This window comes from Trichechus manatus, unplaced genomic scaffold (assembly GCF_000243295.1).
Source record: "Trichechus manatus latirostris isolate Lorelei unplaced genomic scaffold, TriManLat1.0 scaffold00029, whole genome shotgun sequence".
NCBI lineage: Eukaryota > Metazoa > Chordata > Mammalia > Sirenia > Trichechidae > Trichechus > Trichechus manatus.
In genome coordinates, this window is record NW_004443965.1 from 2,602,793 (window position 1) to 2,629,153 (window position 26,361).

Below are 26,361 nucleotides of genomic sequence, written 5' to 3' on the forward strand. Positions count from 1 at the left end.
ATAACTGGATATCCATCTGCAAAAAACTGAAAGACCCATACCTCACACCATGCACAAAAACTAACTCAAAATGGATCAAAGACTTAACTATAAAATCGAAAATGATAAAGATCATGGGAGAAAGGATAGGGACAACATAAACACAATACGGACCATAAGTAACAATGGACAAGCACCAGAAGAGAGATGAAGTAACTGGGAGCCCCTAAAAATCAAACACTTACGCTCATCAAAAGACTTCACCCAAAGAGTCAAAAGACAACCTACAGACTGGGGAAAAAAATTTGGCTACGAGAGATCCGATCAGCATCTAATCTCTAAAATCTACAAGGTACTGTAAAACCTCGACAACAAAAAGGCAACTAACCTGATTAAAAAATGGACAAAGGATATGAGCAGGCACTTCACCAAAGAACGCATTCAGGTGGCTAACAGACATGACAAAATGCTCACGATCAGTAGTCATTAGAGAAATGCAGATCAAAACTACAACACCCCAACAAGGCTAGCATTAATCCAAAAAGTACAAACAATAAATGCTGGAGAGGTCGTGGAGAGACTGAAACACTTATACACTGTTGGTGGGAATGTAAAATGGTACAGCCACTTTGGAAATGGATTTGGCACTTCTTTAAAAAGCTAGAAATAGAGGTCCCATACAATCCAGCTATCTGGCCCCTTGGAATATATTCTAGAGAAATAAGAGACGTCACACGAATAGATAATGCACACCCATGTTCATTGCAGCACTGTTCACAATAGCAAAAAGATGGAAACAACCTAGGTGCCCATCAGCGGACAAATGGATAAACAAATGATGGTATATCCACACAGTGGTATACTACTCAATGATAACAGTGATGAAGCCATGAAACATAACATGGAGGAATTTGGAGGGAATTATGCTGAATGAATTTAGTCAGTCATGGAAGAACAAATATTGTATAAGACCACTATTATGTGAACTAAAGAAAAGGTTTAAACTCGAAGAAAACATTCTTTGATGGTTACGAGGGTGGGGAGGGAGGGTGAGGGTTATTTACTAACTAGATAGTAGATAAGAATTATCTTAGATGAAGGGAAGGACAGCACACGCTACAGGGGAAGTCAGCACAACTGGACAAAACCAAAGCTAAGAAGTCTCCTGAGTACAATCAAACACTTTGAGGGACAGAGTAGCAGGGATAGGGATCTGGGGACCATGCTTGCAGGGGACATCTAGGTCAATTGGCATAACAAAGCTTATTAAGAAAATGTTCTGCATCCTACTTTGGTGAGTTGCATCTGGGGTCTTAAAAGCTTGCAAGCGACCATCTGAGATGCATCAGTTGGTCCCAACCACCTGGAAATAAGGAGAATAAAGAACACCAGAGACACAAAGAAAGTGTTAGCCCAAGAGACAGAAAGGGCCACATAAACCAGAGACTTCATCAGCCTGAGTCCAGAAGAACTAGATGGTGCCCATCTACCACCAGTGACTGCCCTGACAGGGAATGCAGCAGAGAGTCCCTGATGGAGCAGGAGAAAGCTGGGGTGCAGAACTCAAATTCTAATAAGAAGACCAGACTTAATGGTCTGAATGAGACTGGAGGAATCCCAGAAAGCATGGCCCCCGGATTCTGTATCAGCTCAGAACTAAAACAGTTTCTGAGGCCAACTTTTCAGACAGGAATTGGACTGGACTATGGGACAGAAAGTGATAACTCGTGGGAAGTGTGCCTCTTAGCTCAAATAGATACAAGAGGCTAAATGGGCAGCTTCTGTCCAGAGGTGAGAGGGGAAGGCACAGAGGGCTAGGAGGTGACTGAATGGATATGAGGAATCAGGGGTGGAAAGGAGGAGTGTGCTGTCACAGTATGGGGAGAGCAATTAGGGTCACATAACAATGTATATATGAATTTTTGTATGGGAAACTAACTTGAAATGTAAACTTCATTTAAACTACAACAATAAACAAAAAAGAAAAAATAAAGAGATTGACTTAAGACAGTATCCAATCTTGTAGACATCATCATAGTGATAGAGTTTATAATGCATAAGGAGATCACATATAACCTAATCATAGTGATAAAGTTTACAACACATAAGGAAATCACATCAGATTACACAATCATACAATACTGGAATCATGACCCAGCCAAGCTGACAGATATTTTTGGAGGACACCATTCAATCCATGACAGTAATTCACCAAAAATGGTTGCAATTCAAATGCTGGAAATTCAAGCTGAATTCAGAAGAGGATGTGGAGGGATGTATATCATTGCTGATGTCGGATGGATCTTGGCTGAGAGCTGGGAATACCAGAAAGATGTTTACCTGTATTTTATTGACTATGCAGAGATATTCGACTGTGTGTATCATAACACATTATAGATGACATTGCAAAGAATTGGAATTCCAGAACATTTAATTGTGCTCATGAGGAACCTGTAGGTAGACCAAGAGGCAGTCGAACAGAGCAAGGGGATACTGCAGGGTTTAAAGTCAGGAAAAGTGTGTGTTGGGATTGTATCCTTTCACCATACTTATTTAGCCTGTCTGCTGAACAGATAACCTGAGAATCTGGAATATATGAAGAACTGGTCATCAGGATTGGATGAAGACTAATTAACAACCTGCGATATACAGATGACACAACCTTGCTTGCTGAAAGTGAAGAGGACTTGAAGTACTATACTGCTGATGAAGATCACGGATTACAGCCTTCAGTATGGATCACACCTCAACATAAAGAAAACAAAAATCCTCACAGCTGGACCAGTAAGCAACATCATGATAAATGGAGAAAATATTGAAGTTCTCAAGGATTTTATTTTACTTGGATCCACAATCAATGCCCATAGAAGCATTAGTCAAGAAATCAAATTGCATTGGGCAAATCTGCTGCAAAATACCTCTTTACAGTGTTAAAAAGCAAAGATGGTCACTTTGAGGGCAAAGGTGCACCTGACCCAAGCGATGGTGTTTTCAGTCACCTCGTGTGGGAAAGCTGGGGCAGTGAATAAGGAAGACAGCAAGAAGAATTGATGTCTTTGAATGATGGTGTTGGCGAAGAATATTGACTATACCATAAACGTCCAGAAGAATGAACAAATGTGGCTTAAAAGAAGTACTGCCAGAATGCTCCTTGGAAGCAAGGATGGCAAGACTTTGTCTCACATACTTTGGACATGTTATCAGAAGGTACCAGTCTGTGGAGGAGGACATCATGCTTGGTAAAGTAGAGGGTCATCGAAAAAGAGGAAGACCCTCAGTGAGATGGATTGACACAGTGACTGCAACAGTGGGCTCAAGCATGACGACAGTTGTAAAGATGGCACATAATTGGGCAGTGTTTCGTTCTGTTGTACATAGAGGTGCTGTGAGTTGGAACGGGCTCAACGGCACCTAACAACAACAACAATACACTACTGAATCATAATTCCTGTATGTTGAGGGCATAAAACTCCTAACTGTGGGAGCAAGCTGTATGTGTTTCCTGGATGCACTGCCATTGGGAAACATTTCTGTCATTCCTTTGACTAGGCTCAGAGTTGGGAAGTGGCAGTGAAGTAGGCATGTATTAGCATCCATCTGTTCAAAGCAAAAATGAAAATGATGCAGTTGTACTTGATTGGACCACAAAATAAGAATTGCGCCTGCATCCCAGAGGACGTCTTTGTGAGGAAGGCTTTTTATTGTTTATTTGCATCACATTGATCTCTTTACTGCTTGGGAAAAAGTATAACAGTGAGCAAAGAAGGCAGTGTTCCCTCATGTGATTTATTTGGTTCCTGCTTCTCCACTAGCGGACTAGCTTCTTGAGCGACATTCCCCAGCCTGTCTCCATGCTAGTTTATAAGCTCCATGAGGGCCAGGATTGGTATCTTTTTGTTCTGATGCATCCTCAGTGCTTAGTACAGGCCATGACACAGAGCAGGCACTCAGCACCTATACAGTTAGCTAGAACCCTAATGTTTTAATCACCTCCTATTCACTTAGTTGGTGAGGGAGGGTTAGCTGCCCTAGGGTTTATAGGGATGGTCAAGCACATGATACCTGACACCGGAGAAATGAGATTGCCAGCAATTTATTAGTCATGTATACTCACAGGTGGGGTGGAGGAGGAGCGCTGGGAGATGGACACTGCACACGAGGCTCAGCCACATGAGATTGCATTTGGGAGCAGAGTGAACAATAAAGGGCTTGGAAGGCAGGCTTCGTAGTATCAAGGAGATGGGGTGCCCCCTGGGATCCATGGGAGAATGTGGTTGACTTGTCTGAATAATTCCATGGGCTGGCAGGGAAGTGAAACCAGCTGCTTAGGGATAAGTAGAAACTGCTCCTGGTCCTTTCTATAAGAGGGGTTGTTTGGCTGTGGGACCCTATCTGTGGGAAGAGAGTGGGGAGGGGAACTTGTGGTTAGGCCATTTAAGGCCCTCTCTATTTTAGCAGACGTCGAGGCAGCATATATTATTGAACCTTAATTTTAGTAACACACCTAAAAATTGTATGTATTTCTAGTTGCTTAAAGTATTCCAGGTTTTTGTTTTGTTTTTCAGGAAAAAAGAAAACCTTTTTTACTCCCATAAACCAAATTTACGTAACATTTTCTCTCTCTCCTGCCATCGAGCTGATTCTGACTCATAGCAACCCTATAGGACAGAGTAGAACTGCCCCCATAGGGTTTCCCAGGCTGAAAATCTTTACTGAAACAGACCCATAAACCAAATTTACGTAACATTTTCTCTCTCTCCTGCCATCGAGCTGATTCTGACTCATAGCAACCCTATAGGACAGAGTAGAACTGCCCCCATAGGGTTTCCCAGGCTGAAAATCTTTACTGAAACAGACTGCCACATCTTTCTCCCAGGGAGCAGCTGGTTGTTTTGAACTGCTGAACTTTTGGTTAGCAGCCGAGAGCTTACCTACTGCGCCACTAGGGTTCCTTTTTACCTCTCTAAAAACCTGTTGTGTCGAGTTGATTCCAACTCATAGCGACCCTATAGGACAGAGTAGAACTGCCCCACAGGGTTTCTAAAGAGTGGCTGTTAGACTCAAACTGCCAACCTTTTGGTTAGCAGCCATAGCTCTTAACTACTGCGCCACCAGGGCTCCCTCTCTAGGTATGGGGAACGTGGTAGGAAGAAACTTTTGTCATACTGTCAACTACTCTACTGAATTTTCAAACAGAAAATTTTGTTTTGTCATAGGCTGATTACCCCTTAGTAAATAATTGTGGCCTTCGCTTTTTATTGCCTTCTATGGATTCTTTTGTTGATTTTGATCTCCTAACTGAGATTAGTCAGAGGGATGGGAAAATTCTTTTGGCATTTGAAGGGGGAGAGATAATAACCAACAGTGAAAACCAACATAAAGGAACAATAGACATCTTGGCAAACTTCTCTTTACTTAAAATGACCTAATGCAATCCATGTAAAAAGCCATCGACTGTAGAGTCGGTTAGCCAGTTTTGGAATACAGTGGGACGTGAAGATAGAGGACTTTTATTTAAGTAGCCAGCTCTGTAGGTTACAGTGAGCCTCAAATCAGAGCATTGGTCAGGCAGCTGTCCCCTTTCTTCATTGTGGTATAATATGCCCTGATGATTTTTTTTGCTTGTTTCTTAGTTTGACATCGACAACAAGATCGAGTTCTGATGCTCTGCAGGGGAGATATGCAGCTCCTGAGCTAGAGGTAAGTTCATTTCTTTTTCTTGTCTTGCTTCGTCTCAGAAGACTAGTTTTTTCATGAAGGCTTTTTGTGTTTATTTGTATGTGTATTGATCTGCATTCTGTGATCCTATTTTTCTCCTTGGAAAAGAAGATCAAGATTGTTTAAGAGAAAAAGAAGTGTTGTCCTGTACCTACTGTGGGATTAAAGTAAATCAGTTCTTGATACTCCTCCAGTGAAGTTGGTTTCTTGAGTGGCATCCTGCTGCCCACCTCCCATCAGAGGCATGAGTAAACTGTATCAAGCTGCACCCTGCTCTTTTTCTCTGATATGTGTGTGGTTTTTAACTTCCAAGTCCATTCATCTGTTTTATACCTGTCTGTGCCCCACTTAGCATGACTATGAGATTATGTAATAACTGTTCTGCAGGAAGAGAGAAAGATGGGGAAGAGAAGGGAACCAGCATCTATTAAGTTTCTGCTCTGTGCCAGACATTGTGCTGAGCATTTTAGATACATTAATTCATTTAACTGGGCAACAATCCTGACAAGTAGGAGTTGCATCGAGTAAAGAATTTTGAACAATAAATACATTGGTTTCAAGCTTGTGAGGCTTTTTTCCTGCCTGTGTAAAGAATTGGGGTGGTCTGCAGCTGCCCATTGGTCAGCAAAATGTTATTTTGTTATTTGTTCAAAATTCTTTATCCGGGACTCTATGGAACATCTGGAGTCCCTGGGTGGTGTAAGTGGTTAATGTGCTCGCTGCTAACCAAAAGGTTGGTTCGAGTCCACCCAGAGGTGCCTCAGAAGAAAGACCTGGTGATCTACTTCTGAGAAATTAGCCATTGAAAACTTTGTGGAGCACAGTTCTACTCTGACACATGTGGGGTTGCCCTGATTTGCAATCAACTCTATGGCAACTGGTTTTTTTTTTTTTTGTTTGTTTATGGAGCATAAAGCCAGAGTCCTAATCTAATGGAAGCAACCAGTAAAAGATTCAGCACTGGCCCCAAACAGAAAGAACTGGGGGTTCCAATGAAGGCTAGGACCTTAGACTTGCCATGTGCCGGACACTGTTCTAAGCTCTACGTATGTGATTTCATTTAGTCCATATAAAATCTGGTGAGGTGCTATTATTATCTCCATTTTATAGAGGGGAAAAACAGAAACACTAAGTTATTTAAATCCTGCCGGCTTCCGTTTGTCAGGATCTAAACTGTACTCTCTGGCTCTGAGGCTGTGTTCTTAGTCAGTGAAGCCCAAGAGCTCAGCTGCCAGGGTCTCCCAGTCCTTGCCGCTGACCGTGCCTGGCACCCGGCCACTGGCTACATTCTAATAGCTTTCTGTGGATGGAGGCACCCTATTAAATGTCCAGATACGGGCACTTTACTCTGCAGCTGGGTCTCTGAGGATGGTGTTTCCTGCACCTGACCTGGAGATAGTTAACAGTTATGAAGGGTTGTCAGTCTGCCAGCATTGTTCACCAGCTCTTTTTGTCACTTGAGAAAGGAGAAAACTGTTGAGTTTGAATAGGTTACTGCCCATTATTCTGAAGAGAATGGTCTCTAGAAGGCAGACGGATTGTTCTCACCAATGACTGGGTAACCACCTGCTGAGGCAGTACAGTCGGTTTCAATATCCCTATTGTGTACAGAGTTAAAGCTCAAAGAACAGCAAGTCTCTAAATTAGATTTAAGAGCGGGAAGTGGGGATGTTTTTCTTCTGCTCATTCCAAGGAAAGACATCCCAGTGTTTCTTTCTGACCTGGAGAGCACGCAGAAAGGAAGGTGGCTGGGTCTCCTTGCATCACATTTCACAGCATATACCTTTGAAACAGAGGGTTAATAGTTTGTCACAGTAACTTGAGCTTTAAAAAGAGGTAGGGACTCAGTACACGATGTCTTGGACCACTGAATGAGATTAGTGAATCTTAGACAGTGTCACCTGGTCCAAGATTCTGTCGGGGCTACTACTACCTCTATTACAAGTTTGCTTGCCATGCAGGGTGGAAACACAGGCTTGCCTGGCGTTGCATAAACGGATGAAGGCTCTAGCTCCCACAGCCTCTTTGTGCTTTGTAGTTCAAATATCTTCACCCAGAATGTACCAAGGATCCAGCACTTGCCAGACTGTCTTGGTACACGAATGTTTCCTACCTTGTTTGCCAGTCTTTCTGGACACATGCAGTAAGTTTTTTTTATAACCTGATATTTTTAAGTGTATTGTCTTGAGTAGGGAAGAAATATGGTATGAAATGCCAGAGGTGCCAAAGACTCTTCAATGAAAAGCTTCCCATCCACCCCTGTCCTAGGCAGCACCCACTTCTGTTCCCCTGGAGGCAGCCAGTGCAGCCCCCTGATTTTAATAGGAAATCTGGGTAGGCCTCCTGGGTCCAAATTCCTTAGCTTTTACCATTTCTGTCAGCTCCACCATCTCCCAGATATCGCATGTCACCTATTGCCTGTTGTGGCTCTTGGACCTTGGAGCCGCTATGCTGCATTTGTGTACAAGCTGTCACTAAGCTAGTTTTGTGACCTCAGGCTAGTTATTTAACCTGCCAGACCTAAGTTTTCTCAGCTGTAAATAGGATAAGAATCCCAGCCTCGTAGGTTTAAGAGGATTATTAGCACATAAAGCAAAGCACCAGACGGTGAGCTCTGTGGGAACAGGGACCTTGTCTTGTTCTCTTCATGTTGCAGGTTGAGGCCTCCAGAAGCGGAGTTTGATGTGCAGGGTATGTGTTAGGTATCAACACCCATATCCAAGGAAGGAAGGGGAAAGAGGCAGGACTGGGCAGAGGGTGTCGTCAAAGGGCAGCGCGGGCTGAACAAAGCTTCCGCCAACCCCGTAGGGTGCTGTGGAGCATAGATGGCCCATCAGAGTTGTCCCCCATGTGGTCAGAATGGCTGGGCCTTGGATGTGGGTTGCAGAGGAAAGGCTTGCTCTAGGACAAGGCAACTCTCTTCAGCTGAGGCAAAGCCTGAAGAGCTTATGCCTGGAGGCTAGCTGCCGACAGCATTCTGAGTAGTGTGAGCGAGCAACAAGTCCTTCCTTGAAGGAGTTGGGGGGCGGCACATGCTCATGTTCTTCGTATTTCCTATCACCACCACCCAGAACAGTACTTGGAAGAGGTAGGTGCTCAGTAAAAGCCTGTTGAAGGAATAAAATATGCAGTTCAGGGCCTGGGATGCAGTTCATATAGGTGAAGGTTTGGCGTGTAGGGACCTTAGTAGCTGTTAAGTTTCCATCAAGTCAGCTCCAACTCATGGTGACCTCATGTACAACAGAATGAAATGTTGCCCAGTCCTGCACTATCTTCACAATTATTGGTATGCTCGAGTCCATTGTTGCAGCCACTGTGTATTTTCAGTGCCTTCCAACCTAGGGGGCTTATCTTCCAGCACTAAATCTGACAATATTATGTTGATCCATAGGGTTTTCATTGGCTAATTTTTACAAGTAGTTCATCAGGCATTTCTTCCTAGTCATTTTTAATCTGGAAGCTTCACTGAGACCTGTCCACCATGGGTGACCCTGCTGATATTTGAAATACCTGTGGCATAGCTCTAGCTGTTGTGTAGGGTTTGATATCTTAGAAATTAATAGAGAGATTCTCAGGTTTGACACACGTAACCTTGTTTAGTTTTTCCGCAAGGTAGTCATGGCAAGGTATGCAAGTAAGACCTCACAACCGCATTCATTTAGAACCAGAGAATCAGAATTTACAATTACAATTATAATTCTCAGTGGTTAGAGTCTAAATTTTTAGACATCAGGTCTTGGGAGGAAAGTTTAACCATGCCTCGAATTCAGTGAGGGTCCCTTGTAGTTAGGGCCCAAGTTGATGGCGGCAGGCAGAATCTGTTATATTCTTGCCCTCTCAGTGAGTGACACCTGCGAAACCATAGCCTGTGTAAGGCAGAAACCTGTCAGAGAAGGAAAACTGACATAGTTTCCACTAATAGAGGACAATAGAAAAGTGGTAAGATTGCACCCTGTCAAAGGTGGAAGACTTGTGAGACCAGGAAAAACAAGGCAGCCTTGTTGAGTTCCGCCTCTCACAGGTTTCATTATATGTGAATATGTCACCTTGGCTCCGCAGTACGACATCAGAGACTACTGTGTTAAGTCTTTTCTCCAGCATTAGAGGCCAGCCAAATGACACATCTTTTCTTCAGGGTTAGAGATCAAGGAGCTTATTTATAGATGAGCTGTATTATGTTTTCTTATGTCACAGCTTGCTGGGTCAAAATGAATTTAAATGTTGTTTACGTTCTTGACATACTTCACATACTTCTCCGTCTAAGTTCAAAAATATATCTAACTTACTAGTGATTTACAGGTTTCTAATGACTTAAAGCTAATGTTAGACATATTTCTCTAAGTTCATATTATGAGTATTTATACCTTTGTATTTTGAAAGCAAAATAGTGTCTTATAGCTTACGGGATTTGAGATCATTATAGAAACATACAGAACACCAGCATCATAGCAACATGCAAGCCACCATGGTATGACAAACTGACAGATGGGTGGTGGAGGGAGCCTTAATGCTTCATTAATGTGGAGGTAGAAGAGCTGAAAACGGGCCACCTGACTCTGTTCTTGCCTTTACAGGTAGCTCGGTGTTGTTTTTGCTTCGGTCCCGACGGAGAGGGTAAATAGAGAACTTCTGTGCATCTATCTTGTACAAATGTGGCCCTGCAGACCTAGAGCCCTGCTCTGTAGCCATTTCGATTCAGACACTGATAACTTGAATGATAAGGGAAAAAAATTATTCCAACGCTGGTTTACTATTTATATGGTTTTCACATTCTTCCACAAGGGTTGCTGGGTTTTGTTTGTGTTGACATTCTGGCAGGGGAAAATCAGTCTATATTTTGGCTCATGTTTGAGTTAAATTATACAGTGAGATTTAGAGAAGCTGTAAGTGTATTTTTTAAGGAATGATTTGGAAAATACCAAGAGGTCCTGATAACCTAATTTTTTAACCATTTCCTTCCTTCCACTAACTTTTCTTATTGGGCTGGGGATCCAGGGCTTGGGAAATTTCAGTCTACTCTTTCTTTCTTTCAAGTTTCTAATAAGTCTTATGTTTTTAAGGGCTCTCTTTCTTCTGCTCTGTTAAAACAAATGTGGTATTAGGTTACTTGTCATGGTTAAGAAGGTACTGGGGTGGGGTGGGGTGGGGGTCTTGTGTTTATGGCAAAGATAAGAAGTTGCTGAGGATACAAAGAATTTTTGACATCTTTTCTACTCAACACCCCGAGATTGAAATTAGTGAGCATGGTTTTGCCAAAATAGCAAGTGTGCATATGTACACACATCAAACTTGTAATTCCCTCTGTGACCCACAGATGCTGAAGAGCAGCGGAATGAGAAAGAAGGGCCGCGGGTAATTTATGATGAGAAGAGAGGCACCGTCTATAGCTACTCCTATTTCCACTTCATGTTCTTTTTGGCGTCCCTCTATGTGATGATGACCGTTACCAACTGGTTCAAGTATGTGGCCCATTTCCTTAGACATTTTAGAAGGGGTGGTCATACATACACACATACATACAAAATAAATAAATAATAAATAAGGAAATAAACAAAAATATCCAGTTATTTCCTCAATCCATTGAGGTTCAAGGACTGAAGAGGTCCCTAGTAGACACTGAATTAAGATTTCAGGAACCACCTACCAGAACCAGTGAGGAGGAATGCTTTACTCATCTTTGGGGAGAGAACTGCTAATGTGTTACAATACTAGTCTTACTGCTTAGTAGTAATGAAGTTCACAAAGATCTGGATAATATTTTTAAGGATTTTTCCTTTATCATCACCCTTCCTCCATTCCCAGTTATCACCATTTATTTATTCTTACTTGACCACCGTAATTGCCCTTTTCTTTTTGGTAGTTCCCTATAGCCTCTCCTTATTCCTGTCTGTCCCCCCCAGATTGTTTGATCTTTTCACTTCAGCCATGATAATAATTTCAAAACACAGAGGAAAAAAAAATACATATATATCCAGTTAAGTACCGTTCTTAAAGGTGCTGAGACATAGATGAAATCTCCTAGAGTAAACTAAACTCTCCCAGTGCTGTATCAGACAATGTTCTGCTGCTATCCATATGGTTTTCACTGGCCAATTTTTTCGGAAGTAGGTTGCCGGGTAGTAGATTGCTGATGTCAGATGGATCTTGGCTGAAAGCAGAGAATGCCAGAAAGATGTTTAACTATGCTTTATTGACTATGCAAAAGCACTCAACTGTTTGGATCATAACACAATGTGAAAAATGGGAATTCAAGAACACTTAATTGTGCACATGAGGAACCTGTACATAGACCAAGAGGCCATTATTTGAACAGAATTGTATCCTTTAACCATGCTTATTCAATCTATATACTGAGCAAATAATCAGAAACTTGAGTATATGAAGAAAAATACAGCATCAAGATTGGAGGAAGACTCATTAACAACCTGCAATATGCAGATGACATAACCTTGCTTGCTGAAAGTGAAGAAGACTTGAAGTACTTACTGATGAAGATCAAAGATTACAGCCTTCAGTATGGATTACACCTCAACATAAAGAAAACAGAAATCCTCACAATTGGACCAATAACCATGATAAATGGAGAAAAGATTGAAGTTGTCAAGGATTTCATTTTATTTGGATCCACGATTAACACCCATGGAAGCAGCAGTCAAGAAATCAAATGATGTAGTACGTTGGACAAATCTGCTGCAAAAGACCTCTTTAAAGTGTTCGAAGGCAAAGATGTCACTTTGACTACTAAGGTGCACCTGATCCAAGCCATAGTATTTTCAGTTGCCTCAGAGGCATGCAAAAGCTGGACAGTGAATAAGGAAGTTGAAAGAAGAATTGATGCCTTTGAATTATGGTGTTGGCGAAGAATATTGAATATACTGTGGACTGCCAGAAGAACAGACAAATCTGTCTTGGAAGAAGTATAGCCAGAGTACTTGTTAGAAGCAAGGATGGCAAGATTTTGTCTTACGTACTTCAGACACGTTATCAGGAGGGACCAGTCCCTGGAGAAAGACATCATGCTTGGTAAAGCAGAGGGTCAGCAAAAAAGAGGAAGACCCTCAATGAGATGGATTGACACAGAGGCTGCAACAATGGGCTCATCTATAGCCCATTGTGAGGATGGTGCAGGACCAGGCGGTGTTGCCTTCTGTTGTACGTAGGGTCCCTATGAATCAGAACCAATTCGATGGCACCTGACAACCACAACAACAAACTAAACTCTCTCGTCCTGCTGCGCTCACAGCCTTTCCAGAAACAGTTCTGAGTTCCTAAGAGTCCACTGGCATGCTCTTTAACCCTGGAAATTGGCGAGATGTACTGTAACTTTAACAAAATAGAAAGCAAGCTCCATTATGGGCAATCTGGAAGCACATAGTAATAGTAATGGAGGAAAAACTTGGCGATGGAACATTTCTTACAATTCCTAAGCAGTCATCTGCTTTAAGAAAGAGGAAATATTATTTTAATTCTACATCACAAAAGTATGAGATGTGATGTTTTTGGAAAAAAATAACGTGAAGATATGGAAAGTAACTAAGTGACACTTCCCTCTCACTTCTCCCCAGCCAGAGATAACCACTGCTAACAATATGGTGCGTGTCCTTCTATTCCTTTTCTATGCATTTATAAGCATATATAATTTTTAAAAACATAAATGTGAATATACATATTTTCCCCCTTGAGGTGTTGTTACTCTTTTAACTTGGCAACACGTGAAAGACCTGACTGTCTGTGTCACTACATAGAGATTCAGGAGTCCCCGAGTGGCTGCTAACCGAAGAGAGGTTCGAGTCTACCCACAGACACCTTGGAAGAAGGACCTGGCAATCTACTTCTGAAAAATCAGCCTTTGAAAACCCTATGGTTTTCAAATCAGCCTGTGAAAACAACCCAAATGTCTATCAAATGATGAATGGATAAACAAAATATGGCATATCCATACAGTGGAATATTATCTGGCAATAAAAAGGAATCGAGTACTGGTACATGCTACAGCATGCATGAATCTTGAAAACATTATGCTAAGTGAAAGAAGCCAGTCACAAAGGACCACATATTATATGATTCCATTTATATGCAACGTCCAGAATATACAAATTCATACAGATAGAAAGTAAGTTAGTGGTTTCCAGGGGGCAGTAGGGATGATGGCTAAAAGGAATGTAGGATTTCTTTTTGGGGTGATGAAATGTTCTAAAGTTCATTGTAGTGATGGTTATACAAGTCTGTGAACATAATAAAAGCTATTGAATTGTACACTTTAGATGGCTGAATTGTATGGTATGTGAATTATATCTCAATAAAGCTATTTTAAAAAAAAAGAGAGAAGAAAGGATGGAGAGAGTGGGAAGCAGGGAGACACTTGGTGGATGAGACCTTCCTGCTCTGACCACATCTGGATCTCTTGTTTCCACAGCTATGAAAGTGCCAACATTGAAACCTTCTTCAGTGGAAGCTGGTCTATCTTCTGGGTCAAGATGGCCTCCTGCTGGATGTGTGTGCTGCTGTACCTGTGGAGGCTGGTTGCTCCCCTTTGCTGTCCCTCTCGGCAGTTCTCCGTGTGAGGATCTGAGCAAACCCTGGGTTCGGCACACCTGCAGGCTAGAGTGACGTCCTTTGAACAAGTGTCCCAGGTGTTTACACAGTGACTGGTGCCCTCTGAAAAGCTGACAACCCCCGACTGGCTTGAGTGGGTCTGAAGAAGCTTTCAGGAAAAAATCTTCTAATTAGCTTTTTAATTATGAAATTAGAAGAGAAACTACCAGTTTCTCCCAAAGGAATTTTCAACAAAACTGATCATGGGTGATATATTTTGTATGTCTTACTCCTAGATACTGGCATAGTAGTTATGTTGATATTTTTCTTGTATATATTTGTACCAAAACAGTTTGGGGCACAACATCTTTTCACAGGGATAAAAGCCTACGTCGTGTGGCCTGTCGTTTCTCATCCTTAGAATAGAAAGCATGCCAAAATCTTGAGCCTTCTGTCCCTGACAGAATGCAGGGTCCCTCTCAAGCTTCTCTGCCTCTGGAGCCCGTGGGCTGTGAGGACAGGTCTCGGGCTGCAAGCCTCATGCTCACAGCTCTCTGGTATTTATAGGGTCAAGGAGGCAGCACCTGCTTTTAAATTGCACCCTTAGTGCAGTTTCCTCATGGCCTCCAAATGATGTCCTTTGAAGTTGTGATGCTGGGAATCACAGACTTCACTTTTGCCCTCTGTCTTCCCAGAGGTACCCTGTCTTTTCTGGGCTCAGCATCATTATAATGTGAAAAAGCACAATTTGCCATCACCCCCTGGTGAAACTCCCCTTCCCCCAGATTAACACTACTTGATCCGAGTTACTGCAATAATTATGACTCTTACTTGTGTTGTCTTTCACATGGTTCCAGAACAGTATTCATGTTTTTCTTTGGAAGCCTATAATCCTTAATTGTTAGTGCTGTTAACAGTAATAATACTTCAGAGACCTTAATGAAAAGTTGCTTCTTGACTGAAGCCTGCTGCGCCCCTCTTTCAGTTGTTAAGCTCAGTACCTCGGTTTCCTCTCCACCTTGAGGCCTTTGAAATTGTAAATGCAAAGGGCTTTTGTATTCCAGATCTGAAATGTGACCACACTGTTAACATCCATTATGGTGTCCTAGGAGCAGAATTCCTGAGGTGAGGATTCCAGGCAGCAGCACCTCAAACAGGGATGACCAGATAAGGCCTGTTGTACAAGTTGTGGAAGTGACCAACTGTATTTAGAAGAAAAAGTGGGGAAGGAGTGGGTGTGGGTAATTGATTAATCCATGAACAACATCCACAGAAATTTCCAGAATACATACTTGTGAAGTAATGTTCATAACAGATTTGACTGTCCAAGAAGATGTCCATTTTCAGTGTTGATGTTCTCAGTCAGGGAAGAGGTTTACTCAGTTGGAAAGTCCTTTAAAGACATCAATGGAGACATAGCCAGGACTCGCCTGTTGGTATTTCATGTAGGGATGGAAAGAATGCACTCAGTCAGGTTCCCTGGAAAAGAGAGTCTGAGAATAAGAAGACTCAGCCTGGACCTTCTTTCTGTGCCCCACTTTTATGAGTTGGGCAGAACTGAGTCTCACTGAAGCTGGGCTCCAGTGTGCCAAAATGCTGGTGTGGGAAATTCTTCAAATTCTTCATTTGCCCTCCTCCCAAGGGAAAAAAAAAAGGGGGGTGGGTGAGTCAGGTGGAGTGCAGAGACAAATACAATGGATAGATTCCTTTAGGAACTTGCATTCTATACAGTGTTTGAGATTCAGTTTTTAAAGGCACTCAATCTGTTTAAGAGAGATGCTGCTTTTGTAAACTTTTAAAAGTTTCTTTATTTAGGGCAGGAGCTCTTTGTGCTCACCCTCTCAAAGATTCATCTGGAGTCACAAGTTGAATGGCCTCCTGCTACCCTCAGAAACCCTAAGTAAGCCAGTGGAAGGGGGGGCCCTGGGGGCACAGGCACAGGGAGCGCAGCCTGGGTGGTTTGTGTAGCAGGCCCTGTGGGGGGCCGCTACAGTGATTGGGGCAGGAACACTGGGGCTCTTGGTAAGCTCTGGCTCTGAGCAAGCTTAGGAAACACAAGAAGCAGCAGATCAAGAACCAGGGTAGTACCAGTAACTGGTCTCGTTATGTTTTCCTCCTGCTGAAGTCTAGTAGAGTCCTTGATTTTGCCCTCTCATTTGGGTCTGGCAGCAAGCTGGTTTGCCTTTGGAACCAGCACTGGCACCAGTTCAAGGTTTAGGTGGCAACGCCATGTATTATTCCTTGCCTGGCCCTTGTTGGCCTCCCTTCCCTGTAGCAGAAAAGCTCAGGAAAACACCAATGAAAAGATATTACCAGTAGCAGGACTGTTGTAACTTCCTTCATTAGCCAGTCTGGCGAACCTACGTTTTCCAGCTCCTTAAGGTTTGGTTTGTGGTACAAAATTCACCTCTGAAGGTTGGTCTGACACAGTGGAAGAAGTTTTAGTCATTGTAATTTTTATCCTTAACTGAAAATGTTAGAAAGTTTATCTGGCTAATCTAAAGAGATGTGGATATGCTTTGAGGACTGAGGGCGTATAAATACACCAATAAGAAGCTGACTTTAAGGATTACTAATTGTAATAAACAATACTCAGGTGAGGAGTTAACATTCCTGGGTTTAAAGAACCTATATTTTTGTGCTGTTGTGATTTAAGAAACTGGAAGAATTGTGCCAAATGTTTTGAGTTCCAGCAGTGATAGTGCTAATTTGATTAACTCACTGACAACTTTTTAAAAAGATAGACCTTTGTTTTCTACAACTTTTTGTATATGATTTAAAAAGTGCATTCCCAGAAGCTGCTGGTCAGACTTCTTTAGCCGAAGATTTTAAAAAGCTGTCTGTGTGTTTTCTCCGTGCCATTCTTCTGATATGGAGAAGATTGTAATAACCCACTCTTGTATTTTTTTCCCTGTTGTGTTCATAGTGAAACATTATTGTGGGGGGAGGGATATTTATGGGCGTGTTACTGTACTAGACCTGCTTCCTGACCGAAAACCAGAGACTTTTTCTCTCATAAGCCTTGGGAAACCGTACTTTGTCCGTACTGGATTGACCTTTAGTAATACTGGTTGGTTTTGTTCTTGACCTCACAGTGTCTTGGAAAATGGTTTGAGGGAATTGCTTGCCAGAGGTATTTGAACTCTTTTGTAGGGTCGATTGTGTGTATGTGGGTTGTTTGGAGGGTGGGGTTACTGGGGCTTTGGAATTCTGGTTCCCATAAGGAATGGCCAAAACAAGAGCTCCCACACCACATCTTTTCTTTCCAGTTCCTCAGAGGATCCTTCCTTGTGAATGACCTCCGTGTAGTGTTAATCCCCCGCTACCCAATATTGTCACTCTCGGCCTTTTGAAGATTATGTACTTATTTAATTTTTTCTAGAAGTTTACCACCATTGGTGCTTCCTGATACCCTGCAAAGGGAATCTCAGAGTGTTTATTTAAGCTTCCTGGGCTTTTTTCTGTCTTTACTGCCTTTCTAAATACTGTCTTATTTTGGTGTATGTTTGTGTCATACCTTTTGGAAATGAAAGAGGGCTTAACCTAGACCTAAGAAGGGTCTAACCTTGTGCTAAGACCCTGCACACCCAGAAAGAACACTGGGCCTTCTGTAATCAGGGACAATGCAGTAGCCACTTGGCTCATAGAATTCTTTGTGGAGTAGTTTCTGTAACTTGCCAATAGAAGAGCTAACTTCTAATGGCTTTGTTCTTAAGACCCCACCATGTTTTCTGCCATTGTCAATATGTTTGTAAAGCTGTCCAACATTTAGTTTAGTTTTGTATTTCAGGCAGAGATGGGCTGTCTAATGTTGGACCTGCTCCTTCACAGGAGTGGAGAGCTTTTTTATATAGATCTTTAGAACAAATGCTACCCATTCTAAAGATCTCTTTTTCAGTAAATCAAATTTGCAGAGACAGTCATTCTGAAAGGGGAAAATATTTGGCTTTTACCAAAGAGGTATTTGTCTCCCCCCACCGCCCCCCCTGCCAAAAAGCAAAATCTTTTCAGAAAAAAACTTAAATGGGAAAAGACAGAGAACAACAGATCAATAATGAATATTTCCAAATCTACTTCTGTAGAAGTTTAATCATTTATATGAGTAAGATAATAAAAGACCTCTTTAAGGCAATCCTTTGGGGTAAAGGGTCCTGGGAAATACTCTTAGGTAAAAAGAAAGTTTGCAGCAAATGTATAATATATGTCTTGAGAGATATATATAAGAAATTTAAGAGAGTTGTTTTGTTTTTCTTTATTAAATAAAGATTTACATTTTTTGTTTTTTTAACTTTGCAAAAAAAGTCTACAAAAATTTTATAGTCTTAGGTGGTTAAGTTTTGCAATTTTTTTTTTTAACTTTTCTGAAACCAGTTAGCTGTAGCAAAATTATGTGGTTATGTGTTGCTGTATTAGAATTTGAAAATGTAATATGTGTAGCAAGTCTACTACTGTTAGAAATTTATAATGGTCTCTGAAGTGGTTAGGATTTTGATAACTTTTCATAGTTATTTTTCACCCTTGGTCACAAAGCCAACTATGGATTTATATTTGTTTTTAGAATGCTAATTTTTCTATAAACTGTCTGAAGCTGACCAGTCTTTTCTTCTGTAGAAAATGCAAAAATTGTTAACTCTGTACTTTAATAAAATTGAAAATCATGATGTCTTTTATCCATTCTGTTAAAACCTGTTGCGATCGAGTTGATTCCAACTCATAGTGACCCTATAGGAGAGAGTAGAACTGCCCTATGGGGTTTCCAAGGAGCACCTGGTAGATTTGAACTGCCAGCCCTCTGGTTAGCAGCCACGCTTTTTAACCTCTCTGCCACCAGGGCTCCACATCCCTTCTGTTAGATGGAGGTAATTATTTTCTCAAGATGTTGCCTTCAGATGTTATTCAGGCATCTTAAGTATCATAAAGTTGGTTCTAACTCTTGAAAATGAAAATACAAACATGAAAACCCAAGCTTTTGGTCTTCTTCCTCCTTGAAAGGATCTGTGGAATGCTTCGTTTTTTCTCTCTGCTTTTATCACTCTCCTTAGTCATCTGAGTCGCAAAACCAGAGAAGCAGCAGGTTTTACACTGGAAAATTGACACTTGTTGGAATCGAGCTACTCTGTGGAGTTTAACCTTTGCCTTCCCCAGGAAAAGGTATGCCTGAATGTCTTATGGGTGCTTGTCTTGTGTTTTGAAAGAGGGTAGGTTTCAGCTATTTTGATTCTGCAAGTGTTTAAGGACACTGGGTATTTTCCAGGAAGTACTGCTTTGGGTTGTTGTTGCAGGTGCCGTCCAGTTGGTTCCAACTCACAGCGACCCTATGTACAACAGAACAAAACACTGCCTGGTCCTACACCATACTCAAAATCACTATGTTTGAGCCTGTTGTTGCGGCCACTGTATCAGTCCATCTCGCTGAGGGTCTTCCTTTTTTTTGCTGACCTCTACACTGCTTTGGATAGGCCAATTAAAGTAGCACATCCTGCTGGTCCGAAGGAAGCCCCTTTGATTTTGGTCACATTGCTCAAGTTAGATACAAATGATTGTTGTGAAGTTAAATGTCCCTCAACAAATTGGTGCAGTGGATATCAGCCTGGTCTAAACATGACTAAGCAGTGAGCCAAAAGCAATGAACAAAGACAGTCCTCGGCCTCATGTATCCCACCCTTCAGAGGCAGAGAAGGAGCCATACACCACTGACTTGTACAGTCATCTGTCTCCTTAACCCTGGTAGGGAGTTACTATGTGTATATGGACAAGGTTAGGAAACAGGAGAGGCCGTCCTGGGGAAGGGACAGTTGAGTCAGGCTTTAAGTAGTAAGTAGGATTTCCACTGGTGAAGAAAGAAGGGAGAAGAAAGTTCTTTTAAAAAGACATAAAATGGCCACAAATCCATAGGTATGGCTGAACACTGGGCTTATTCTGATGCAATTGGCAGCTGTTGGAAACTAACAGCAAATACGATTAGAATCATAAACAAATAATTTCTTTTACAAGGATCAGCACAAAGCTGGGTCCTATGAAGTGGAAGTCAAAGATGTCCCAAATGTCCAACTCTTCCAAGCTGCTGTAGCGCTCCATCATCTCAAACATCAGCTACTCCCTCTCCCCTCAGTACTCTCCTTCCTGTCTTTAGGTTCCCTAATTTGATGGAACGTCTCGCAGAACTCACGAACTGTATCAAGGAAATGGCTCATGCGGTTGTGGAGGCTGGCAAGTCCCAAATTCGTGGGTCAGGTGTAGCCTTCCCCCTGGCCCTCAGTCTCTGCCCAAACGCCCTCAGCTTTCTCCTTCTGTAGGCCAGGAAGCCCACTGCCCCATCTCCTGAAAAGTCTCTTCTGCTGGTCTCTGCTGCCAGTCTCTCCTTCCTTGGTGGTGGTAGGCTTTTCTCTCTGCTCTGGAATTGGCTCTCTTCTCAGGCAAAACTGACCAGTCCTCTTTTGTTGTTGTTAGATGCTGACTCATAGGGTTTCCAAGGAGTGGCTGATGGATTTAACTGCCAACCTTTTGGTTAGCAGCTGAGCTCTTAGCCAGTACGCCACCAGGGCTCCTTGGTGGGCCACAATTATATTATTTGCACAGCCCTGCCCAATCACCTGGGTGGGTGTTACAAGACATGGCAAGAAAGGCCATACTAAGTAATTTATCATACGGAAGGTCATGTCTTCGTAACGTGGCTCAGATGGATTGGATTGATAAAATTGGGAGCTAGGGAGGTGGTCAGCTAAAATCCCAGCAAGAGATGGCTAGACTGACCTAATATAGGTGTTATGGATTGAATTGTGTCCCCCTAAAAAATGTGTGTCAACTTGGCTGGGCCATGATTCCCAGTATTGTGTGATTGTCCACCATTCTGTCATCTGATGTGATTTTCCTATGTGTTGTAAGTCCTACCTCTATGATGTTAATGAGGTGGGATTAGTGGCAGTTACGTTAATGAGGATCACTCAATCTACAAGATTAGATTGTGTTTTTAAGTCAATCTCTTTTGAGATATAAAAGAGAGAAGTGAGCAGAGACATGAGGACCTCATACCACTAAGAAAGCAGCGACAGGAGGAGAGCGCATCCTATGGACCTGGGGTTCCTGTGCTGAGAAGCTCCTATATCGGGACGATTGATGACAAGGACCTTCCCCCAGAACCAACAGAGAAAGAAAGCTTTCCCCTAGAGCTGGCACTCTAAATTTGGACTTCTAGCCTCCTAAACTGTGGGAGAATAAACTTCTCTTTGTTAAAGCCATCCACTTGTGGTGTTTCTGTTATAGCAGGACTAGATAACTAAGACAGTAGGCTACCCAGGTAGAAGGATGGAACAATTGACTAGAAAGGAAAGAGTGAGGAGAGGAAGAAAATAATGTGAGCTTCTAGGTTAATCCAATGATGAGGATACCAACCTATAATAGTAAACATCGACACAGAAGTATTACTTTATTCCTCCACAGTCCTAGGGTGGTACTACCCTGTTTTATAGGTGAGGAAACTGAGGCACAAATAGGTTAAGTAATTGGTTCAGAGTTGCAACTTAAGTGATGGATTCAGGAAAAAAGGCACTCTGACTCCAGAGCGCACACTTAGGCATTTTCCATAAGCAGAAAGATAAACTTTAAAGAAATTCATACATGAAATTTAAAGATAACTCAGAGCTCCATACTGATATTTCTGAATCTACTTAGCATCATATTTGGTAAAGTCAAGGGACAATGAAAATGAGGGAAACTTTTCAATGAGATGGATTGACACAACTGTTGAACCCAGACACACCAACGATCTTAAAGATGGTGCAGGACTGGGCAATGTTTTGTTATACATAAGGTCGCCATGAGTTGGAGCTGACTTGATGGCAACTAACAATAATTGAAGACTATAGGCATTTTACTTCCCTGTTCTATATTATATTAGCATCTCATTTCTTCTACACCAAGAATTCTGTCTCCAAAACACACAGAATGATAGACTATTCCAAATTTAGCTTTATCCCACATTTCACACTCAGCAGTCTCAGAAAATACACAATTACCACCAATTATGATTAAACTTATTATTTTTTTTGCTTATTACCATTTTCCATGCATTTTTTAAAATAGTTATTGTCCCTGGGTGGTGCAAGTGGTTAATCATTCGACTACTAGTTGAAAGTTGTCAGTTCGAATCCACCCAGAGGTGTCTTGGAAGACAGATCTGGTGATCTGCTTCCGAAAGGTCCCAACCTTGAGTACCTTATGAAGCAGTTCTACTCTGTGTACTTGGGGTCGCCATGATTTGGAATCTACTCGACAGCAACTAACAACTACATCTACAATGCAAAAGCTTATTTTTGTTGTTAGGTGTCTTTCAGTTGATTCTGACTGAGAGAGACCCTGTGTACAATAAAATTAAACATTGCCTTGTCCTGCACCATCCTCACATTCATTGCTATATTTGAACCCATTGTTGCAGCCACTGTGTCAATCTGTCTTGTTGAGGGTCTTCCTCTTTTTCTCTGACCCTCTACCTTAGCAAGATGATGTCCTTCTCTAGGGGCTGGTCCCTCCTGATAACATGTCCAGAGTACGTGAGCTTATCGTGATTATATATTATACTTCCCTTCTTTTAATCCTCATTTAGTCTTAATTCTATAAATAGCTGTATGTTAATGACCATTACCAGTCGTCACGACTATTACCAATCCAGTTATTTGGGTTGTCCAAAGCTTATTCTCTAGTAAATCCCTCGTGAAGAGCTCATGGGAACAATATTCCTTGAGTTCTTGCATGCTTATAACAGTTTGACTGTGTTGGTTTCACTGGAGATAAAATCCCACGGTCACATTTTCTTTTTTGAGTTTAGGATGTATTTTCTTCTGACATGAAGTGTTGCTGTCAAAAAGTGGGAAGATAATAGAGTTTTCTTTTATGTAGGTCACTTGCTGTGCTTCTCTAAGTGCTCAAAGAATTTTTATTCTTCTAATTCAAATAATTTTATTAGTATATGTCTTGGTTTTAGTCTGATTTGTTTTTCCTAGAGTTTTATAATAATAGAATCACACAATATGCACAATTTTATGCCTGCTTTCTTTCACTTAACAGTTTTTTGATGTTGATCCATGTTGCTGCATGTATCAGTAGTTTCTTAGTTTTATTTGCTGAATAGTATTTTATTGCATGAGTATACAATAAACTGTAGCCATTTACCTGTGTATGCACATTTGACTTGCTTCTAGTTTTTGACTATTATGAATTAAAGCTGCTATGAATATTCACATTCAAGTCTCTGTGTGGGCACCTATACAAATCTTGCGCATATTTTGTTAAATTACTCTTAAGAATTTTATATTTCTGGGTGCTGTTTTATATATATATATATATATATATATATATATATATATACTTTAATTTCAATCTCTGCTTGTTAAAAGTAAATAGACCCACACGAACCACGGCCTCTTCTAGCCTGAGACCAGAACAAGATGGTGCCTGGCTACCACTAACCACTACTGACTGTTCTGACCAGGGACACAATAGAAGGTCCCAGATAGAATGGGAGTAAAATGTGGAACAGAACTCAAATTCCTAAAAAAGACCAGACTTACTGGACTGATAGAGACTAGAGGAACTCCTGAAACTGTTGCCCTCAGATACCCTCTTAACTTGGAACTGAAGCGACTCCCAGAGGTATCCTTTCAGCAAAATAATAGATTGGCTTATAAAATAAGCAATATCACTCATGAGGAATGTGCTCCCTTTAATAACTCTACAAGACCAAATGGTCAATATTTGCCCAGAAGCAAAGATGAGAAGGCAAGGAGCGGCAGGGAAGCTAGATAAATGGGAACAGAACAGAGTGGAAATAATGAGAATGCTGACACATTGCAAAAATTGTAATCAATGTCATGGAATAATTTGTACAAAAATTGTTTAATGGGAACCTAAGTTGCTGTGCAAACTTTCACCTAAAACACAATACAATATTTTTTAAAACGTAAATAGAAATACAATTAATCCTTATATATATTTTAATTATCGACCACTAAGTGTAAAGAGATCTTGATAAACTCACTTATTAGTCTCAGAAGCTTTTTTTTAAGATTCCTTAGAATATTCTCTGACAAGTTCATGGCATCTTCAAATAAAGACAGATTTATTTCTTTCCAGTCTATATGCTTTAAAAAATACGTATTTTCCCTCATCTCACTAGCTAGTACCTCCAGTACAATGCAAAATGGAAGCAGTAAGAGTGGACATCCTTGTCTTGTTTTCAGTATGTTACCATATGTTTCTTGTAGATGCCTTTCTATTCCTAGTTTGCTGAGATTTTTTTCACAAATGACTGTTGAATTTTGTCAAATGTCTTTGTGTAGATCTAGTTTCTTGACATTGGTTTTTCCCTGGTATTCTACGAATTACTGCCTTAGGCTGGCTTCTCTAAAGGAGCAAAACCAGTGAAGCATATATATATGTACAAATACATATGTAGAGAGATTTATTTCAAGGAAATGGCTCACACAGTTGTGGAGGCTGGAAGTCCCAAATCCATGGGTCAGGCATCAGGTGGAGACTTCTGATTCACGTGGTTGCAGGGTTGATGAACCCAAAATTGCCAGGTTAGACGGCAGACTTCTGGCTCATGGGGCTGCAGGAGCTGGTGAATTCCAAGATCTGCAATTCAGATGGCAGGCTGCTGGCTCATGTCCCAAGAACTGGAGGTAGAGGATAATAATCAGATGCAGGATCAAGAGAGGGTAAGCTTTGCCAAAACATCCACATATATTGGATGCAGGCCATACCCCCAAGAAAACTCCCCCTTTCAACTGGTTGACTACTCACATGAGATCACAAAATGGAAGATGATTACATAATATCTGCCAGACCACTGAGTATCATGACCTAGCCATGTTGACACATAATCTTATCCATCACTGTTACACTGATTGATATTCAAATGTTTAACTTTACTTTCCATGAATAAAATCCAGTTGGTCATGTTGTTATCTTTTCTGTATATTGCTGGATTTGATTTGTTAATATTTTGTATTTTTACATCTGTGATCATAAGGAATATTGGTCTGTAATATTTTTTGTAATGAGTTTGTCTGGTTTTTGTATCAGGGTAAAAGTGTGCTTCATAAAATAAGTTGGGAAGTATACTCTCCACCTCTATTTTCTGGAAGAGTTTGTGTAGGATTAGTAATATTTCTTTTTTAAAAATGTTTGATAAAATTCCTCAGTGAAACCATTTGGGCTTGGAGGTTACTTTGTGAAAAGTTTCCTGATTATGAGTTCTGTTTCTTTAATTAGTATACAACTATTCAGGTCTTTTAAAATTTCTTTTTTAATCAGTTTTGGTCATTGGTGTCTTTTAAGAAATTTGGTTATTTTCTCTAGGTGTCAAATTTATTGTCATAAAGTTGTTAATAATATTCCCCTATTATCCTTTTATTGTCTGCAGTGCACTTTATCTTCTGAAAAAGTAATGTTCCCTCTTTATTTCATTGTATTTATAATTTGTGTCCTCTGTTATCTCTTGATCAGTCCAGTTAGAAGTTTATTAATTTTATTTATCTTTGCAAAGACCGACTTTTCATTTTGATTTTCCTCTATTTGTCTGTTTTCTATATAATTGATTTTTGCTTTTGTCTTTATTTTTTCATTCCTTATTTTATTTTTAAAATTATCTCTTCTTTTTCTAACTTTATAAAGTGGACATGTTGATTATTGATTTGAGGACCTTTTTAAGTATAACTGTTTAGGCCTACACATTTCCCTTTAGGCACTATTTTAGCTGCATCCCACAAGTTTTGATAGTGTTTCAGTTGTCATTTACCTGAACACATTTTCTAATATATCTTGTGATTTCTTCTTAGTCATGAGTCATTTAGAAATTTTTCGTTTAACACCCAATATTTTGAAATTTACTAGGTATATTTTTGTTATTAGTTTCTATTTTAATGCCAGTGTGGTGGGAGAACACAACTATATGATTTAAACCATTTTAAGTTTTTTATTTATTTTTTCTTTATATTTTAGTGTACCTCAGGTGAAGGCTTACAGAACAAATAGTTTCTCATGAAACAGTAGTACAGATGTTGTTTTATGAGATTGGTTAACAACCCCACAACATATTAACCCTCTAACTTCTCAACCTTTTTTTTTTTT

The 26,361-nt window shown here is 40.8% G+C and overlaps 1 protein-coding gene across 2 annotated transcripts in view; it reads left to right on the plus strand.

Annotated features, from left to right (window-relative positions):
- SERINC5 (serine incorporator 5) overlaps positions 1-18,893 on the plus strand; it is a 126,789-nt gene extending 107,896 nt beyond the window's left edge. For both annotated transcript variants that reach the window (XM_023729468.1, XM_023729469.1), the window contains exons 9-12: positions 5,613-5,679; positions 10,272-10,311; positions 11,012-11,156; positions 14,114-18,893. In XM_023729468.1, coding sequence (XP_023585236.1) covers positions 5,613-5,679; positions 10,272-10,311; positions 11,012-11,156; positions 14,114-14,261 — 400 coding nt within the window. In that variant the 3' untranslated portion in view covers positions 14,262-18,893. The remainder of the gene's footprint in view (positions 1-5,612; positions 5,680-10,271; positions 10,312-11,011; positions 11,157-14,113) is intronic.
- The last annotated feature ends 7,468 nt before the right edge of the window (positions 18,894-26,361 follow it).